This window comes from Brassica napus, chromosome A6 (assembly GCF_020379485.1).
Source record: "Brassica napus cultivar Da-Ae chromosome A6, Da-Ae, whole genome shotgun sequence".
In the NCBI taxonomy this organism is placed as follows: domain Eukaryota; kingdom Viridiplantae; phylum Streptophyta; class Magnoliopsida; order Brassicales; family Brassicaceae; genus Brassica; species Brassica napus.
The window spans coordinates 4,873,406-4,890,274 of NC_063439.1; the positions used below are offsets into that span (position 1 = coordinate 4,873,406).

Below are 16,869 nucleotides of genomic sequence, written 5' to 3' on the forward strand. Positions count from 1 at the left end.
CAGGCCCGAATTTTTAGCGGGCTTCGCGGGATGAGCTTGTGCGGGATCGGGTCAGAATGGGTTCGGTGTATCCCGCGGGACGCGCGGGCATCCGCAGCTTATTGTTCATTTTTGTCTAGTGTTAATGGTAGTTGTAGTGCAGCGATATGTAAACTAAAATAGCCTGTTCATGACAAAATAGTTTTATGTATAATGCACTAATGCACTGGAAAAATAAGAAACATGAGGTAGCAAAAGAAAAGTTGAGAAATGGTTTATGATAAAACGGCAACCAATTCACAATTACACAAAAGCAGAAGAGAAAAAAACAGAAGATTTAATTATAAGTAGGAAAAGCTCAAAAGTTGAAGACACAAGTTCCATCAGTCACTTCTAGCTATTGGATCAAAGTTTTTGGCCGCAGGATCAGTAACATCACTTTTACCTGCAACGCAAGTTACACAGTGAAGCTGGACTCTTTTGACGTTCTCTCCCAACGCAGTCTCGTTAAAGTATTGGTCAGCAAGCTGGATTCTCTTGACGTTCTCTTTCTCCATCACAAGCATGTTACCATACTCCATAAGCTTCTCAAGAGTCATCTCCGGCTGCTCGAACACTGGAGGACCTTCCCTCGAGTTCACCAGCCTCTTGCTTATCTTCTCCACTCCTAGTCCCTCAACGAACTTCCTCACCTCATCATTGTACACCATTACATAAGCTTCAGCTGATCAACTTATTCTAACCCATTTATATTAAAACACTGAACTGAAATTACTCATGTTATGTACTCATGCTGTTTCTTGAAAACAAAGCTACAATGGTTTCAATCAGCTTTGTTTTAATGTTCCGTCTCTTATGTAAAACATTGATTCCATATACTAATATGCATTATTTTGATGTTAGTGTTTGGTATGCAATGTTCACGTGAACTGACATGCAAGTTGCAAGTCGTTTCTATGATAAAGGAGGAGAATGATATGAACATATGAAGGACACTTTCATTCTGATGTATATTAACATGTTACATTGAGTTTCTATGATAATCACACAATAACTAGGTTACTAGTATATACTTGTCTTCTTACATAGATCTCTTTCTTTCTATGTTACATTGAGTTTCTATGTGCGCTTTCGATATGATTCTCAATCCTTTGGCTGAGCATCATTGTGTTCAACTGATTCATAGGACATGTTGTGTTCTCATCTCTATTGGTCTTTTTTTTTTTTGCAGGTGCTATGCTCAGGATAGAGATGGCGGGACGGGAAAGGCGGGTCAGTACATCCCAATTGCCATCAGTAGCGCATGTGTTGATGAAGATCGGAGTCCCGCGGGTCTGTACCGCCAAGGCTTGTGCAAGTCGCGGGTCGGGATTGGGCAGCTCTTCTAGGAACCGCATCCCGCGCGGGCCTGTACCGCGAAGACCCGCATTGACCGTGTACCGCGGCGGGGCGGGACAAGGCGGGTCGGTACAACCCAATTGCCATCTCTACCTAGAAGAATAATTTTGTAAGTAAACCGCTACGAACGAGTTGTCATAATCCTAGGTGAGCCATTTTACTGCCCGACCGATGCACTCGATACGTAAACCGCTACGAACGATTCTTGTCGAAATCTTCTGTTTGCCGTCTGTGTGAATCGATCGACGTAGAGCTAGCGGATATATGTTCGTTTCCCTCTTCAAATCGCACTTTGTCTGAGATTAAAATCAAGGCTATGGCGGTTTCTAGTGCGTTTGGTTTCAACCAGATGTTGTCATCGAAACATCATAATAATCCATCATCCTCTTCTCCGATGGTGTTAGGCACTCGTGCTTTTCCAACGAACAACAAGACAACTGGAGGTCTGATCCGTTGCGAGCTTTCTTCATCAAGCGTCTCGGCTCTGCAGCAGCTTAAGAAGTCCGCCATTGACAGTAACCAATCTCTCTGCCTTGGACGTTTGTTGTGTCCTGATTGCGTTTGAGTTTCTGATAGGTGTACTCTCTCTCTCTCTCTCTGCAGGATACACAAAGGAGAGAAGCAGCATTGTTGTGATTGGTCTTAGCATCCACACTGCTCCTTTAGAGATGCGTGAGAAGCTTGCCATTCCTGTTGCTGAATGGCCTCAGGCTATCTCTGAGTTGTGCGCTTTGAATCATATTGAAGAAGCTGCTGTTCTCAGCACCTGTAACCGGATGGAGATCTATGTCTTGGCTCTCTCTCAGCACCGTGGTGTCAGAGAAGTCACTCAATGGATGTCCAAGGTTTCGATGTGTGTTTGGGCATAAAATGACAAGCTTTGATAATTATTCAACGTGACAAAGTTTATAGCTTTGATGACCCTGTTACAGTAATGCTGACATGAAATGCTATTTGCTCTTTTGGCAGAGAAGTGGAATCCCAGTTTCTGACATCTGTAAGCATTGGTTTCTGTTGTACAACAAGGACGCCACGCAACATCTGTTTGAAGTCTCAGCTGGTCTGGACTCTCTTGTCCTAGGGGAAGGTCAGATACTCTCACAGGTTAAACAAGTTAGAGAGAAACTACGCAATGGGTTTGGTATGGTTATCCCTGGGCTGTTTGAAAAGGCTATCACCACTGGGAAGCGTGCCAGAGCAGAGACAGGTATCGCCTCCGGAGCTGTTTCCGTTAGCTCTGCTGCCGTCGAGCTTGCTCTCACCAAGCTTCCACCTGGATCTGCATCGTCTGCTACGATGTTGGTCGTTGGTGCAGGAAAGATGGGGAAGCTTGTAATCAAGCACCTGGTTGCTAAAGGTTGCACTAGAATGGTGGTTGTGAACCGAAGCCAAGAGAGAGTTGCAGCTATCCAAGAGGAGTTTCCATCTGGTGTTGAGATCATTTATAAACCTCTTGATGAGATGCTAGCTTGTGCTGGAGAAGCCAACGTGATTTTCACTAGCACAGCATCTGAGACACCATTGTTCTTGAAGGAACACGTTGAGTCTTTCCCTCTTCCTGCTGATGCGAGGCTCTTTGTTGATATCTCTGTTCCTAGAAACGTTGGATCTTGTGTTGCTGAATTAGACTGTGCACGTGTTTGCAATGTGGATGACCTCAAGGAAGTTGTTGCTGCCAACAAAGAAGACAGGGCGAGGAAGGCAATGGAAGCTCAGGATATAATAATAGAGGAATCTAAAAAGTTTGAAGCGTGGTGGGACTCGCTGCAGACGGTTCCAACAATCAAGAAACTGAGAAGAAAAACAGATAGAATCAGAGCTGATTCGGTTGTAAAGTTCATGTCGAAATATGGAAAAGACATGGACAAGAAGACGAAGGAAGCAGTAGAGGATCTAACCAGAGCTATGGTGAACAAGATCCTCCACGGTCCAATGAAACATTTGAGATGCGATGACACTGAGAACAGACCGCTGCCTGAGACGCTAGAGAACATGGAGGCTCTCAACAGAATGTTTGAACTCGAACTAGAGTTACTCGAGGAGAAGATCAGAGCAAAGATGGATCAAAAATAGAGAGAGAGGCATCCTCTCTTTTTTTAGGTACGTAGAAGTCAGAAGACACGCTCTTGTTATAAAACAAACTTGAGTAGAAAGTGAACATGTCCTCATTGATGTCTTTGATGACAAGTAAGCCACAATTATTATTATTACTTCTTTTTTTGACATAGCCACAATCTTTTTTTGACAACCACTTAATCATATAAATCATATAATGCGTGTTCACAAACTTACACACCTACGCTATTAATTTAGTTCTCCAAACAACTTTTTATGGGCCTCGCTAACCAAATTAAGTGGGCCTAGCTTCATTTCTTGAGGGAATATACGCCGTTTATACTAGAAAGAAGACCAGTGGTTGACGTTCATGATAAAGAAAACGACTAGCAGTTTACCTCTAAAACTAAAGAACAGAAAGACGTTAATGCAATGGCTTGGTCATTGCTTCATCAACCACGTGTCTTTCCACCACTGGTAGAACCAGGAATCGAAAAAATATGCAAAGCTAAACCGATAAAGCTCCTTCTCCTTCCGCCATAGCCCATCTCTCCTCTGTACTTCTTCACACAGAGCTCGAGCCAGTCACTCGAGTTAAAACGAAATTCGAGATTTTGATCGAACCCATGATTCTAGCTCGGAGAAATTAGAATCATATATCTGGGCATAATCGGAAAATGGACGTTATCGCCTTATCCTCATCCGCTTCAGCCGCCGTCTCTATCGCCGGAAGCTTCCCGTTGTTTCCTTCTAGTGTTGGAGTGAGAAGAAACGTACAAGCTAAGCACAAGAGGTTTGTAGTCTCTGCTTCGAAAAGGGAAGAGCCGAAGCTGAGCGAATGGGATCAAATGGAGCTCAAGTTCGGCCGCTTACTCGGAGAAGACCCCAAACTGACTTTAGCCAAGGTGAGAGATTTTTCTCTATAAAGTGACGATGATATGATTGTTGTTAATGGGTGAGAAATGATGAAACAGATAGTGGCTAGGAAAGTGAATCCAGAAGCTTCGTTTGTTGAAGTTGAGAAGTCTTTTTACAAGAACAAGGGTAAGCTTCCTGACATTGAATCGATTCCTTTGGATTGGTCAAAGGAAGATAAGAAGAAACCCACTTCACTTGATGGGTTGAACTTGGTGAAGCCAGTTCCTAGAGACGGAGTCAAGTTCGAAGCTTCGGTTAAGCCCGTGGTGAAAAAGCCAAACTTTTCTCTGAAGAAGCCATTGGATGCTGCTGCTGCTCCTCCAGTTGCTGCTACTCCTCCGAAAAGGACGTTGCCTAATGTTATTCTGAGAAAGCCGAGTTCGTATTATGTGAATAATGAAGAGGAGGATGAGTCTAAGCTGCGGTTGAAACGCAACCTGACATTGAAAATGAGGAATGATAGGGAGAATGAGAGGTTTAGTGACATGACGCTGTTGAGAAAACCGGAACCAGTGAGTGTGAATGCGGAGGAAGATAAGGTTCTAAGCGATGGATTAACTTTGGAGGAAGGAGAACAAGAAGATGTAGTATACTCGGAGTATACTCTTTTGGAGAAGCCAGAAGCGAGGCCTGAGCCTGAGAACATAGACGAGGAGGCTGTGGAGTTGCCTGAGATTGAAGATACATCTGCTCCAACTGGTAATTGATAGAGACAAGACTAAAGCTTTTTTTAACAAATACTCTAACATGGAGCTGATTCATATGCTTGTTTTCTTAATCAAGAAATGCAGCTTGAGAGCGATACATCATCAGATTCCTCTGAGGAGGAAACCATTAACAGTGATCCAATCGAGAGAACTCCAGTTTCTCAGACCACTGTGGAAGCATCTTTACAAGGGAAACCACAAAGGTTCTTTCCGGTTTAGTGTCTTGATGAGTTCTTTCTTTCACATTTCTTCTAATTTTGACTTGGCTGGTTCAAATTGTTATAGATTAGACCCGTCTTCCGCAGAGCCATCAGTTTCAAACAGAGGACAACCAGTAACCTTGAACCAAGAAGGCAGTCAGGTCTCTATTGAGCTCAAGGGACCTCCTACGAGATCTTCCTTGGAGGTTTTAGAACGAACACTCTTTTCACTAAATGTTTGTTCTTCGTAAGATAAGAGTGCAAATCATAAGCTCGTCTTGTATGAATTTGATAGGAAAGTGACTGGATTAAGGCAGAGTCTCTAGTTAAGACAGAGCTACGAGCGGATGTTGAGCTAATAAGCTCCAGCACTAGAGGATTTGCTGTAAGTAAGACCTGCACTCATTTCTAGTTTAAGGTTTCATGTCCTTTTTGGTTATTAACCCAGTTTCTCTTCTTTACAGGTTTCCTATGGATCTCTGATCGGATTCTTGCCCTACCGGAACCTAGCAGCAAAATGGAAATTTCTCGCGTTTGAATCATGGTTGAGAAGAAAAGGTGTAGATCCATCATTGTACCGACAAAACCTTGGAGTAATTGGAGGTCAAGATGTTAAAGCTCCATCTCCAGATGCAAGCTTAGCAGCTTCCGAAGTTGGTAATGCAGTCAATGGAGAAGTTTCTTCTGATATGAAGCTGGAAGATCTTCTTATGGTGTACGACAGAGAGAAGCAGAAGTTCCTATCTTCTTTTGTTGGCCAGGTTCAATATCTCAATCGTTATTTATCGAAATGCTTTTTTTTTTGCCGGTCTAAACATTTTAATCAATGCAGAAAATCAAAGTGAATGTGGTAATGGCTAATAGAAACTCAAGGAAGCTTATATTCTCGATGAGGCCAAGAGAAAATGAGGAGGAAGTTGAGAAGAAACGAAACCTGATGGCAAAGCTTCGTGTTGGGGATGTTGTGAAATGCTGCATCAAGAAAATTACCTATTTTGGTATTTTCTGCGAGGTATGTAGTACCTTCTTGGCTAATAGACCCTCAAGAACAGAATCCAGATTGTTGTTGAAACTTAAATGTTTTGTGGAAACAGCTAGAAGGTGTCCCTGCATTGATTCACCAATCAGAAGTTTCATGGGATGCCACTTTAGACCCTGCTTCATATTTCAAAATCGGCCAGGTAATATCATGAAATAGCGTTAACTCTGCCAAGAAATGAAACTGTTTGACAAATGTTTCTTTGTTGGTGTTATAAGATTGTGGAGGCGAAAGTGCACCAGCTAGATTTTGCTCTTGAACGTATCTTCTTGTCACTAAAAGAAATAACGGTGAGAGAGATATGTATTAAGTTTCCCTTGTAGAAGTATGTATCTCATTTGATATATAAGTCTAACCCTTGTCGATATCTTTATTGCAGCCTGATCCTCTAACAGAAGCCTTAGAGTCTGTAGTTGGTGATAATGACCAGTTGGGAAAGTTACAAGCCGCAGAGCTTGACGCTGAGGTAATTAAAAGATCTTCTGTGACCATGTGATCTCAAACCATTATTTAACAGGTTTCTGAGAAAGTTTATTCCCTCTGCAGTGGCCTGATGTGGAGTCTCTAATCAAAGAGATGGAAATGGTTGAAGGAATCCAATCTGTTTCAAAAGGTCGTTTCTTCTTGAGCCCTGGTCTTGCTCCTACGTTTCAGGTACACAATTTTAACACACAAAATCCTTCAATAATAATAACCCTTTTTTGGAATAGTTAGTTTATTGAACAATGTTTCTGTGTAGGTTTACATGGCGCCAATGTTTGAGAACCAATACAAACTGCTTGCTCGAGCTGGTAACAGAGTGCAAGAGGTAAAGAAAGAACGATAAAAGAACTACTGAATCTTATTTGTCTTGATTTATTGATGATTAAGTTTTTTGGGGACTGTTTATTGATTGCAGCTAATTGTGGAAGCATCGTTGAGCAAAGAAGAGATGAAAACTACAATCATGTCTTGCACCAACAGAGTAGAATGAGAGAATATAGATGAATGAATGATTCTGCTGTTTTGTTTCATTCTTCAAAGTGGGTCTCTCACCCTAAAGACTTGTGTAGTAATATGTACAAGAACAATAAATGATTTCTAGTGTAAAATTTTCTGAGTATCTGTGATGTGAAAAGGTAGAACCTGAGAAAAATGTAGGCTGTTGTTCTTGCGGAAACAAAGGAAACGTAAAAGCCGAGTTATAAACATTGGAATTTGAAATTTGTTGACTGCTCAGTCGTTGAAATGTGATAAGGTAACGTGTGTGACACTATATACAATTTGGATTAGATTTGTTTAAAATTTATCATTAGATGGAAGCATAGATAGTTTGATTTGTCAATAAGAAAACAAAACAAATTTCTGGTAAAGAAGATGCCAAATAAAGATGTATCATAACTTTGCTATGGATATTATATGTATTTTTTTTGTTCATTATATTAGTACTATTCCGAGTATATAATTTGCTGGCTAAGTTAAATTAACAAATGATATAAGAAGTCAACGGATGATCAAAGAGCGTCGCCTGTGCTAACGGGTGTTCCACGCGAGCACTCAATCGATCCCATGGTGGATAGGTTTACATAAGTACCCTTCTATTCAATGTAGGTCGTGTGTTCTAGCCTATAATTCAATCATATAAACACAACAAAATCACATAATTAAATTTCTTGTATTCTTAGAAATTTATAATGAGAAAATTTGAACAAAACAAGTTGTCCTTACAGTCGAGAAAAATGATATTCAGGAAATAAATAACTACTAAAAATACTATATCATTAGACCAGCTGAAATTCACAATCTACCAAAGTCTACTTAAGTATATATTTCTAACACGTAAAGGCTGGTTTCGACTTTTCACAGTTTGCCTCGAGTATTTTATTATACCACAAGTCCATCATGAACATGCATCGTCTTGTACTATTTTAATATAAATCTCTGCCTAAGTAGTCGGATCTTAATCAAAGAGACCAAAACCTCAGAGAGAAAGAGAGTAAGAAAAAGAGAATGAAATCTTGGAGGCAGAGTATATCGTCATCTCTAATCATCTTGATCCTATTTTTAGGCGGACTCCATCTCTCATATGGCCGCCATATTGGTAGGACGAAGACTCCGATGCACTCAACGGCGGAGTTCTACGAATTCTGGAGGAGAAGATTTGCCGAAGAGAGAATGTTAACGGTGGTGCACTCCGGTGATAAGAAAGACCTTATTTATGGAGTTTCCGGCAGAGAAGCTCCTGCCGGACCAAACCCGCTTCACAATAGATAGAATCGTTTTTATGTGTAGAAACTTAGCACAATTATTTTGCTTCATATATATATTACTATATTTTAGTCTCCAGTTCTCAATATCTTTTGCTTGTATTTTTTTTTTTTTTTTATAACCTTGGTGTGATCCCAAAGGCTTTCTAGGCCCAAGGACTAATCACCAAGAGGCCCACAGAAATCCAGATTTTCTTGCCACTTAAGGTATCTATGGGTGGCCAAGGGGAATCGAACCCATGGCAGAAGTTCCAATTGGAACCCCTTTACCACTAGGCCAAGACCACTTGGTTACGTATATTGCTTGCCACTTAAGGCATCTTTTGCTTGTATTTCATTATAGGATTGTAAGTTTGTAACCACGGTAAATGAATACTTATTACGTATATTGTTTTCTCGTTTTCTTTTTTTCTTCACAGTTTTGTTTTATGAACAGTAATATTCAATGGTTTGAGTATTGTGATTTTCTTGGTCAATAGATTCAATCTCTATCATGTTAGTTGACAGGGTTTAACATATTAATAGTGGCTGTGTCCAAATTAAACCATATGCTTGTTTTTCTCAAGAGGTGTCTTAGTTTTTCATCCGCATGTATCTTAATTTGTTCACAATAAAAAAAAAAATTTGTTCACAATGCAAGGTCTATTTTATTCACATGAAATTTTTTGTTCTGAGCCTCCTATTTATAAGATGATTTTGACTATGAAATATGATAGATGTGAGATTAGATTTATTTTCTGGCATTTAATCAGGCAAAACAGAATGCTGTTCAAATTTTAGATTCAAAAAGTTATATCTAGACACATTACAATTAATTAATTGTAACGAAACTATACTTTTCATTTTCAGCGTTCAAAAGAAAACGGCTTTTACATTCATGTATGGGGTTCAGAGATAAAATGTAGGACTGGTGCCAATAGTTAATCACGGAAAAAAGGAGATCCAGACAACGCAATTTCTACAAGAAAAAGTCTGGATTTCAATTTCCAGAAAAGGTGGATTATGCAGAAAACTAAAAAAATGCTTACATGAAATCTTCAGCATGGCGCAAGGAGTACCGTCAGGAATAAATTTCATAGGGCTACTCAGTGTGATGCAGTCAGATGAAAATCTTTATAAGACAGGTAGAATTGTCGACTGTAATATCGTCTATGTAATGTTTTTCATAATTTGTAATAGCATAATTAACCGGACAAAAAAAAATGGTCAAAGGTTTATTATGAACGCACTATTAAAGTCAAAGTACATATTGTACAAGTCAATCGTACCAAAAGAATAATACTTTTAACAAAAAGAGAAAAATACAAGGATTGCACGAAACCAAGTTTTTGTTTCCAAAGTAGCATTCAAGGTTCAAAGTCACAAAAGTAAATTTCATTAAAGAGGTAAATATACACTTATACCCCTTGGGTTAATTAATCCAAACCTTAGGGTTTAGAGTTAAGGGGTGGGATTTTGGAATTAGGGTTTAAAATTTTATAAAAAATAAATATTAAAATAAAAAATAAAAATTTTAAAAACAGTTTCAAAAAAGTATTTTTAAATTATAAAAAGAAAATTTAAAAAAAAATAAATAAAAAATTTCAAAAAAAAATATATAAAAATTTCGAATCTGAAAACATATAATCTGAATCTATAAAAAAAATTTCATTTTTTTATTTTTATTTTATTTATTTTTATTTATTTTTGTTTGTTTATTTAATTTTAAACCAAGAGTATTATGGATATTTTACCCTTTAATGAATGTCATTTTTGTGATTTTCTTCTTCTAGTGCTATTTTTGAGACATAAACTTCAAAAAGTGCTATTATTGACAATTGCCCAAACAAAAAATTAACTTTATTTAATAAATAAGTGAGTAAATAAACATCCTTTTCATCAAACCGCCAAATAAACTTACCATCTCCAAAATAAACAAATGAGCACCATAATTCAAATTCAGTTTCCTTTCCCATCGTTCGCCAAATTTTGCCTCCGCCTTCAAAAAAGTCTCTGAGATTCGTCGATGGCGACTTCGGGATCAAGCCACAGTCCCTCCACAGATCAACCTCCGCCATCTCTCCCGAATTTAGGTACTCACTTCTAGCTGAGCTTACTCCATCACTATAGTCTCTAGGGTTTGCTATTGTTGGCGTCGATTCGTCAGACGAGACACCATACCTCCCCCTTCTATATACACTCACGAATCGAATTGGATCTGAGAATCACTAATCGCTTACTTCGATATGATTAGACTCCGTATCTCCTCCGTCATTAGCCGATATGTGTGTTCGATTGCTCCGATCGAATCGAATCTAGGGATTTACTCAATTTCTATAATCACTCTTGCATTCCAGGGCCGTTAGATTGCAATTTCATAGCTCATTGACACTAGAATCCGTAGATTATACACCAGAATGCGTTTTATATGCAATGATGTTGATGTTGTGATGTATGTCAGGGAATGCTGCTGGTGTTTGTATAATGAGCAATGCGTGGAAGGATGAGCAGCACCCTTCCCTGATCAGTTTCATATCGTCGTATCTCGGCTCAAACTCTTTGAGGCTTAACTTTGTCTCCATCTCCCCTGTATGTACCCCCTTCCCTCTGCTTTAGACGATTCAATCTAAGGTAGTAGCTAAAGAATCACTTGTTTTTGGTTTGCGGTAGGATCTGATCTTCAATTGTGGAGGCGTGTCTATTGCTTTTGTTTTTGTGACAAAGTGGGATGATTGTTGCGACGTTGGCTCCTTCTTCAACAGGTTATTATTACTTTCAACTCTGGTCTCCTATTATTAGTCTGTCTTTTTTCTGATTTCTTTGTCTCTGCAGAGTCAAGAGGCTGAAAACGCAATTTGCGCGACTTTACGTTGTTGCCACACTTTCAACTAAAGAACAGAATGATTCTTTCATAAGATCTTACTTCCAGTGAGTGGCCTAGACGTCTTATTACTTTTGCATGTATTTGTCTTTGCTGAAAATGAAGCTGGATGATTCTTTTCAATTAGATATGAGATGGAGTTTGGGAAACCTGCGTTTGTACTAGTCACTGATGCTGAGATGGGATTCGAGAAGATTGTTAAGTTTTCTCAGTCTCGCGGGAGTAAGTAAAACTCATCGTTTAGTGTTAGTTAGATATACTCTTACCGCTTTTTCTGATCAACTGAGTGAAACTTGAGCTGCAGTGTGCAAGCAACAGAAGGTGGCGTCTAAGGTCAAGGTTGAGGTAGGTCTTCAAAGACCCCCTCGTTATTAAGAATCTTTTTCGATATTTGCTTTGGCGACCTCTAAAGCTTCCTCTCTTTTTTTTTTGTTCCTGTCATGTGAAGAGAAAGCGAGCTGTCCAGGATACAGACACGTTCATCAGAGTTCTCACATCCATACCCAACATTGACAAACATGATGCAAACTCGGTGATGTTTTACTTATGAACTTTTCAAGCAATAAAACTTCCATTTTTGATTCTTACTTAACACTCTTACCTTGTGCGTGTGTGATTCTAACCGCTTCACGATTAGTCCTGCTTACGCATGTCACCTTTTGGTTACAGCTATACCAAGCTATCGGTTCAATCGACGCAACCGCTAAAACATCCAAAGAAGACATACTAGCAAACACAGATCTCTCAGCCGACAAGACTGATATCCTCTGCAGGTTTTTCCAGGATCCCGAGTTCTACCTCAGTCCCAGATTCAACTGATGACTGCGAAAGCAACTGTGAGATCACAAGTCTTGGCTTAAGTTAAAACTTCATAGCGTCTTAGAACTTAACCATATTTTTCTTGGCCGTAACAGTTTCCGAACGTACCACTCAAGGACTTCATACTTCTCTGCTACAATTACAATACATGCTACATGAGCCACTACCGGGTATGTTAAATGATTCACTTCTTCACCTCGGTAACAATAACAATACGGGTCATCAAATTTTATAGTAAAGTTAGCCTAGACCTATTAAGATAATGTCCATTAGACAACCAGTGCAAATAATGTTGATGGTACAACGTCATTATCCAACTTGTAGCGTCATGCCATATCAGTAAAAAAAAAGATGATGATTAGTGAATGACAGTAATATTACATAAAACTTCAGAGATTTACCAGAAAAGAAAACAATAACTATGTCAAGTCCAATTACCCCATGGATTTGGTAATCACTATGTTTCAACATTAACAAAAATAGACCAAAAAGACAAAACTCACGATCAATACGTCGTAACTGACAATTGAGGAATCAAAGGCATCATCATATCTCAACGAGAACCATCACTTTGTCATTATCATCAGTGCCGCTTTTGTATAGAAACCAACAAAAACATCCTTGTGCGTTCTTATCAACTTGTAAAAGAAAACTACAAAACTCATTAAATATGGGCCCAACTTTCTTGTGTCTTCTTCCTTCTGTCCCTTTCATCCTCTCTGTTTGCTGCGATATCTCCCTTCTCTTATCTAGAAAGGATAGTTTAAAGTGCAGAAAGAATTGAAATCGGTAAGTGGGTTCTTTGATAACTTCTTTTGTCGAAATTGTGGAAATGGATTCTTCCATGGAGCAGAACATTCTTGTTACTGGTGGTGCTGGGTTCATCGGGACACATACTGTTGTTAAGCTTCTGAAAGAGGGTTTTAAGGTTTCCATCATTGATAATCTTGATAACTCTGTTCTCGAAGCTGTTGATAGGGTTAGGGAGCTCGTTGGTCCTAATCTCTCCAAGAAGCTCGAGTTTAATCTGGTAAGTATTACTTCTCTTGCTTTGATTTGGTTTAGAGAAATTGTACTTCTGCTTGCTTGGTTTGACGAGGCTCAGTGAGTGCTGATTTTGTTTAGAGCCTAGCTTGAGTTCGAAACAGAGAGTTCATGCAAATAATCTGAATTTATTTTCTCTGTCTGGTTCACAAGAACAAATGGACGAACTGTAGCATCTTTCTGTGACCTTTAGACTTGTAGTTGTTTGCTTTTATAACTTTGTTTGTCGGTTAAAAGTTCGGTGTTGGTTGATTACAGGGTGATCTAAGAAACAAAGAGGATATTGAGAAACTCTTTTCCAAGCAGAGGTATGTTATTGTTAGATTCTTACCTTCAAAGTTTGCAATTGTTTTAGGTGAATTGTGCCTGGCTTGATTTCGTTTTCTTTTTCTTGTGAGGTATCAGATTTGATGCCGTGATCCATTTTGCGGCTCTTAAAGGTGTGGGTGAAAGCGTTGGCATCCCTCGCCGCTACTATGACAATAATTTGGTCGGAACAATCAATCTATATGAGACCATGTCAAAGTACAACTGCAAAATGGTTAAATAGGATTCTACAACTTCATGAGTGTTTTATACTGCACTTCCTAAGTGTTTATTTCATCTTTTACTTCTTTGTTCTGTTGTACATCGGTGTGTTGTTGGAGTATACAGATGGTGTTTTCATCATCTGCGACCGTTTATGGAGAACCTAAGAAAATTCCATGCGTGCGTGGAAGACTTTCAATTAAAAGCCTTGAATCCTTATGGTCGTACTAAGGTAAATATTAATCTTGAGCACATCTGAATTTCGAGATTTTATCAATATGTCTCTCTTTATCCAAGTTCCCGTCTTTTCCTCTCTTTGTTGTGGATCCATAATATTGAAAGGTGGCTCAATTCTAGCTGATGCATTGAGATTTTCCTAAACCTTGCTTGACGCAAGAACCGTTTACTAAGCCTAACAAAGATAACAATGCCGAGTCTGTAAAAACCTTTCTCTTGTGCAGCTGTTTCTTGAAGAAATAGCTAGAGATATCCACAGAGCGGAACCAGAGTGGAGAATTGTTTTGCTGAGGTACTTCAACCCTGTGGGAGCACATGAAAGTGGAAGAATTGGTGAGGATCCAAAGGGAATCCCCAATAACCTCATGCCTTATATCCAACAAGTGGCTGTGGGACGTCAACCTGAGCTCAATGTCTATGGACATGACTATCCCACCAAGGATGGTAGTGCGGTAAAATTCCTGATGCCTGGTCAAAAAGCTAGAATTGGATGAGTTTTTATCAATTTAGTAAAGTTAAAAGGGATGTTTGGAACAGGTAAGAGACTACATCCATGTGATGGATTTGGCAGATGGACATATCGCTGCGCTAAGGAAGCTATTTACTGATCCGAAGATTGGTAACTATCTCAGAAAAACAACTGTGAAAAAGAGTTCAGTTTTGTTTTGATGGATTCATCTCAAAGATGTGCTGTAAATATCAGGCTGTACTGCTTACAATCTGGGTACTGGAAGAGGAACCTCTGTGTTAGAAATGGTTGCAGCCTTTGAAAAAGCTTCCGGCAAGGTAAACAACATAGCTAGTGAAATCAGAAGGGTAATATAATATTTTGTGTTTAAAAATGGTTGAAACGTATAACACATTTGCAGAAAATACCTATGAAGGTCTGTCCGAGAAGGCCAGGAGATTCAACGGTAGTTTATGCTTCAACAGAGAAAGCTGAGAAAGAACTTGGGTGGAAGTAAGCTTACTCTATCCACCATTAACGATTAGCTTTAGCCTTTAGGGGTAAAATATTGATTTGATTTAAATTGTAATTAGGGCAAAATACGGAGTGGATGAGATGTGCAGGGATCAATGGAATTGGACAAACAACAATCCATGGGGTTACCAGAAGAAGCTTTGAATGTACTCTCTCTGTTTTCTATTTAGTTACCACTTCTTATCACTCAATATAAAAGAAAAGTGTTAATACACCATATAGTGTTTGCTTTATCTTCCATGTATCGAACCATATAAACTTTTCCATGTAAATATAGGAAATATGCTTCTTTTTTTTAATTTAACACCACAAGAAAAAGGAAATATGATATATAACAATTTCTGCTGAACATGTATATAATAATAGTATATAAAATAATTGAAGATATATATATTACACAATCAGGCGGCTGTCGTGTCGTGTCTTGGAGTGCCTGTCTAAGGTGTCGAGACTGGACCTGGTGGCCTTAGCCACGGTTTCCAGGAGCCACCGGTTTGTGGCAGAGTCCCGCGATCTCAGGGCCATTAGATATCGGCTGGGTAAGTTGGAGCCATATTTGTACGTATATATGCACATGTATCCAGAAGATCCATGCCCAAGGTGGTTCGTCCTCCACCCCATGCAACATCGGCTCAAACCGGTGCACCATTCGAGCTTCTTGCATCCGGCTCCACTAGCCGGATCCTGCTTCGTGAAGACGGCTTGGGGGGTCTATTGTATCGGTGGACTCATGAACGACGGCAAGCCCACATCGGAAGTCACGTTTTTTAGTGCTATCGATCACTTAGTTTACCGAGCTACCCCCATGAAGATGGCTCGAAGCGGAGCATCCGCAAGTTTGATAGACAAGAAGATATAAGTGTTTGGAGGGTGCTGGGATGTCGCTAATTCCTCAAACTGGGTAGAGGTATATGATATGGAAACCGGAACGTGGGAGTTTTTGTTTGTGATTACGCCCAAGATGCCCCTCAACATCCAACAAAGTTTTTGTTTCTATTCCATCTTTTGATTGCAACATGTTATCACAAACCAAGTCGTGTTTCTATTTACTACAAAGAAACTGGTAAAACAAAAACCACTTGTTCAACGTTTCCTTAGTTATAAATTATAATCATGTCAATCTTTTAATGGATCATTGGTATCATTCAAAATCAAGAGCTAGATCTGAGAGTGTGGGGGTTCGTTTGTCTTAATACTTATGTAATGCATTGATTGTTTGGGACAATAAATTTAGTTCTGTTCTGTATTAGTTTGACGTCTTAATTTGTGTTCTGAACTTTCTTCGTGAAATTCAAGAAGAGAATAACAAGACCAGGCTCGCTTATGAAGCTAAATTAGCTGAAGCAAATGCTCTGGTTGCTAGTGTTACCGGTATATCTTCTGATGTGGAAAGTAAGATTTACTCTGCTGAAAGCAAACTCGCAGAGGCAACTAGGAAGAGCTCTGAGCTGGAAATGAGATTGAAGGAAGTAGAGACTCGTGAGAGGGTCCTGCAACAAGAGCGGCTTTCATTTGCTAAAGAATAAACATAGATATTCGTTATACGACTGTAATATTTAAAGCTTTTTGTTAGTCTAACTTGTATCTTTTGCAACACAAGCGAGAATCATATGAAGAGACATTCCACAAGCAAAGAGAGTACCTTCATGAATGGGAGAAAAAGCTTCAAGAAAAAGAAGAATCAATGCCTGAATCAAAGAGAGGAAAAGGTTAATGAAAAAGAAAATAACTTGAAGTTGAAAGCAAAAGAACTTGAAGAACGAGAGAGAGAGAGAGAGAGAGATTGCTTCAATGTCAAAGTGTAAGGAAACTGAAGAGAATTTGAGTAAGCGATTGCAAGAATTGACTGCAAAAGAG

The 16,869-nt window shown here is 39.2% G+C and overlaps 5 protein-coding genes across 6 annotated transcripts; 4 read left to right on the forward strand and 1 right to left on the reverse strand.

The window, feature by feature from the left end:
• Window positions 1-362: 362 nt before the first annotated feature.
• LOC125575833 (ribulose bisphosphate carboxylase/oxygenase activase, chloroplastic-like) lies at window positions 363-689 on the reverse strand. Its single transcript, XM_048734956.1, has one exon. The coding sequence runs from the start codon at window positions 687-689 to the stop codon at window positions 363-365; it is 327 nt and encodes a 108-aa protein (XP_048590913.1).
• Window positions 690-1,530: 841 nt separating this feature from the next.
• LOC111216245 (glutamyl-tRNA reductase 2, chloroplastic-like) lies at window positions 1,531-3,596 on the forward strand. Its single transcript, XM_022720675.2, has 3 exons — window positions 1,531-1,892; window positions 1,981-2,222; window positions 2,347-3,596. Exons 1-3 carry the CDS (start codon window positions 1,694-1,696, stop codon window positions 3,448-3,450), a joined length of 1,545 nt encoding a protein of 514 aa, XP_022576396.2. The 5' UTR covers window positions 1,531-1,693; the 3' UTR covers window positions 3,451-3,596.
• Window positions 3,597-3,916: 320 nt separating this feature from the next.
• On the forward strand, window positions 3,917-7,398 carry LOC125610191. The gene is made up of 13 exons (XM_048782225.1): window positions 3,917-4,337; window positions 4,407-5,049; window positions 5,134-5,260; window positions 5,343-5,463; window positions 5,553-5,642; window positions 5,722-6,018; window positions 6,090-6,269; window positions 6,352-6,438; window positions 6,515-6,586; window positions 6,676-6,762; window positions 6,843-6,950; window positions 7,036-7,104; window positions 7,195-7,398. Exons 1-13 carry the CDS (start codon window positions 4,110-4,112, stop codon window positions 7,267-7,269), a joined length of 2,184 nt encoding a protein of 727 aa, XP_048638182.1. The 5' UTR covers window positions 3,917-4,109; the 3' UTR covers window positions 7,270-7,398.
• A 3,017-nt stretch (window positions 7,399-10,415) lies between these two features.
• On the forward strand, window positions 10,416-12,624 carry LOC106445566 (protein PARTING DANCERS-like). 2 transcript variants are annotated; one of them, XM_022720680.2, is made up of 9 exons: window positions 10,416-10,614; window positions 10,983-11,110; window positions 11,192-11,283; window positions 11,354-11,449; window positions 11,530-11,624; window positions 11,701-11,747; window positions 11,851-11,934; window positions 12,072-12,238; window positions 12,317-12,624. In XM_022720680.2, exons 1-8 carry the CDS (start codon window positions 10,548-10,550, stop codon window positions 12,219-12,221), a joined length of 759 nt encoding a protein of 252 aa, XP_022576401.2. In that variant the 5' UTR covers window positions 10,416-10,547; the 3' UTR covers window positions 12,222-12,238; window positions 12,317-12,624. The 2 variants fall into 2 exon arrangements, with proteins under 2 accessions (XP_022576401.2, XP_022576402.2); XM_022720681.2 differs by having other exon boundaries at window positions 11,707-11,747.
• Window positions 12,625-12,802: 178 nt separating this feature from the next.
• Window positions 12,803-15,311, forward strand: LOC106445565 (bifunctional UDP-glucose 4-epimerase and UDP-xylose 4-epimerase 1). The gene is given in 10 exon segments (XM_013887144.3): window positions 12,803-13,251; window positions 13,524-13,573; window positions 13,671-13,806; window positions 13,920-13,970; window positions 13,972-14,025; window positions 14,255-14,482; window positions 14,568-14,649; window positions 14,734-14,816; window positions 14,900-14,991; window positions 15,072-15,311. Coding segments are annotated over 10 exon segments (1,059 nt in total). The 5' UTR covers window positions 12,803-13,053; the 3' UTR covers window positions 15,157-15,311.
• The last annotated feature ends 1,558 nt before the right edge of the window (window positions 15,312-16,869 follow it).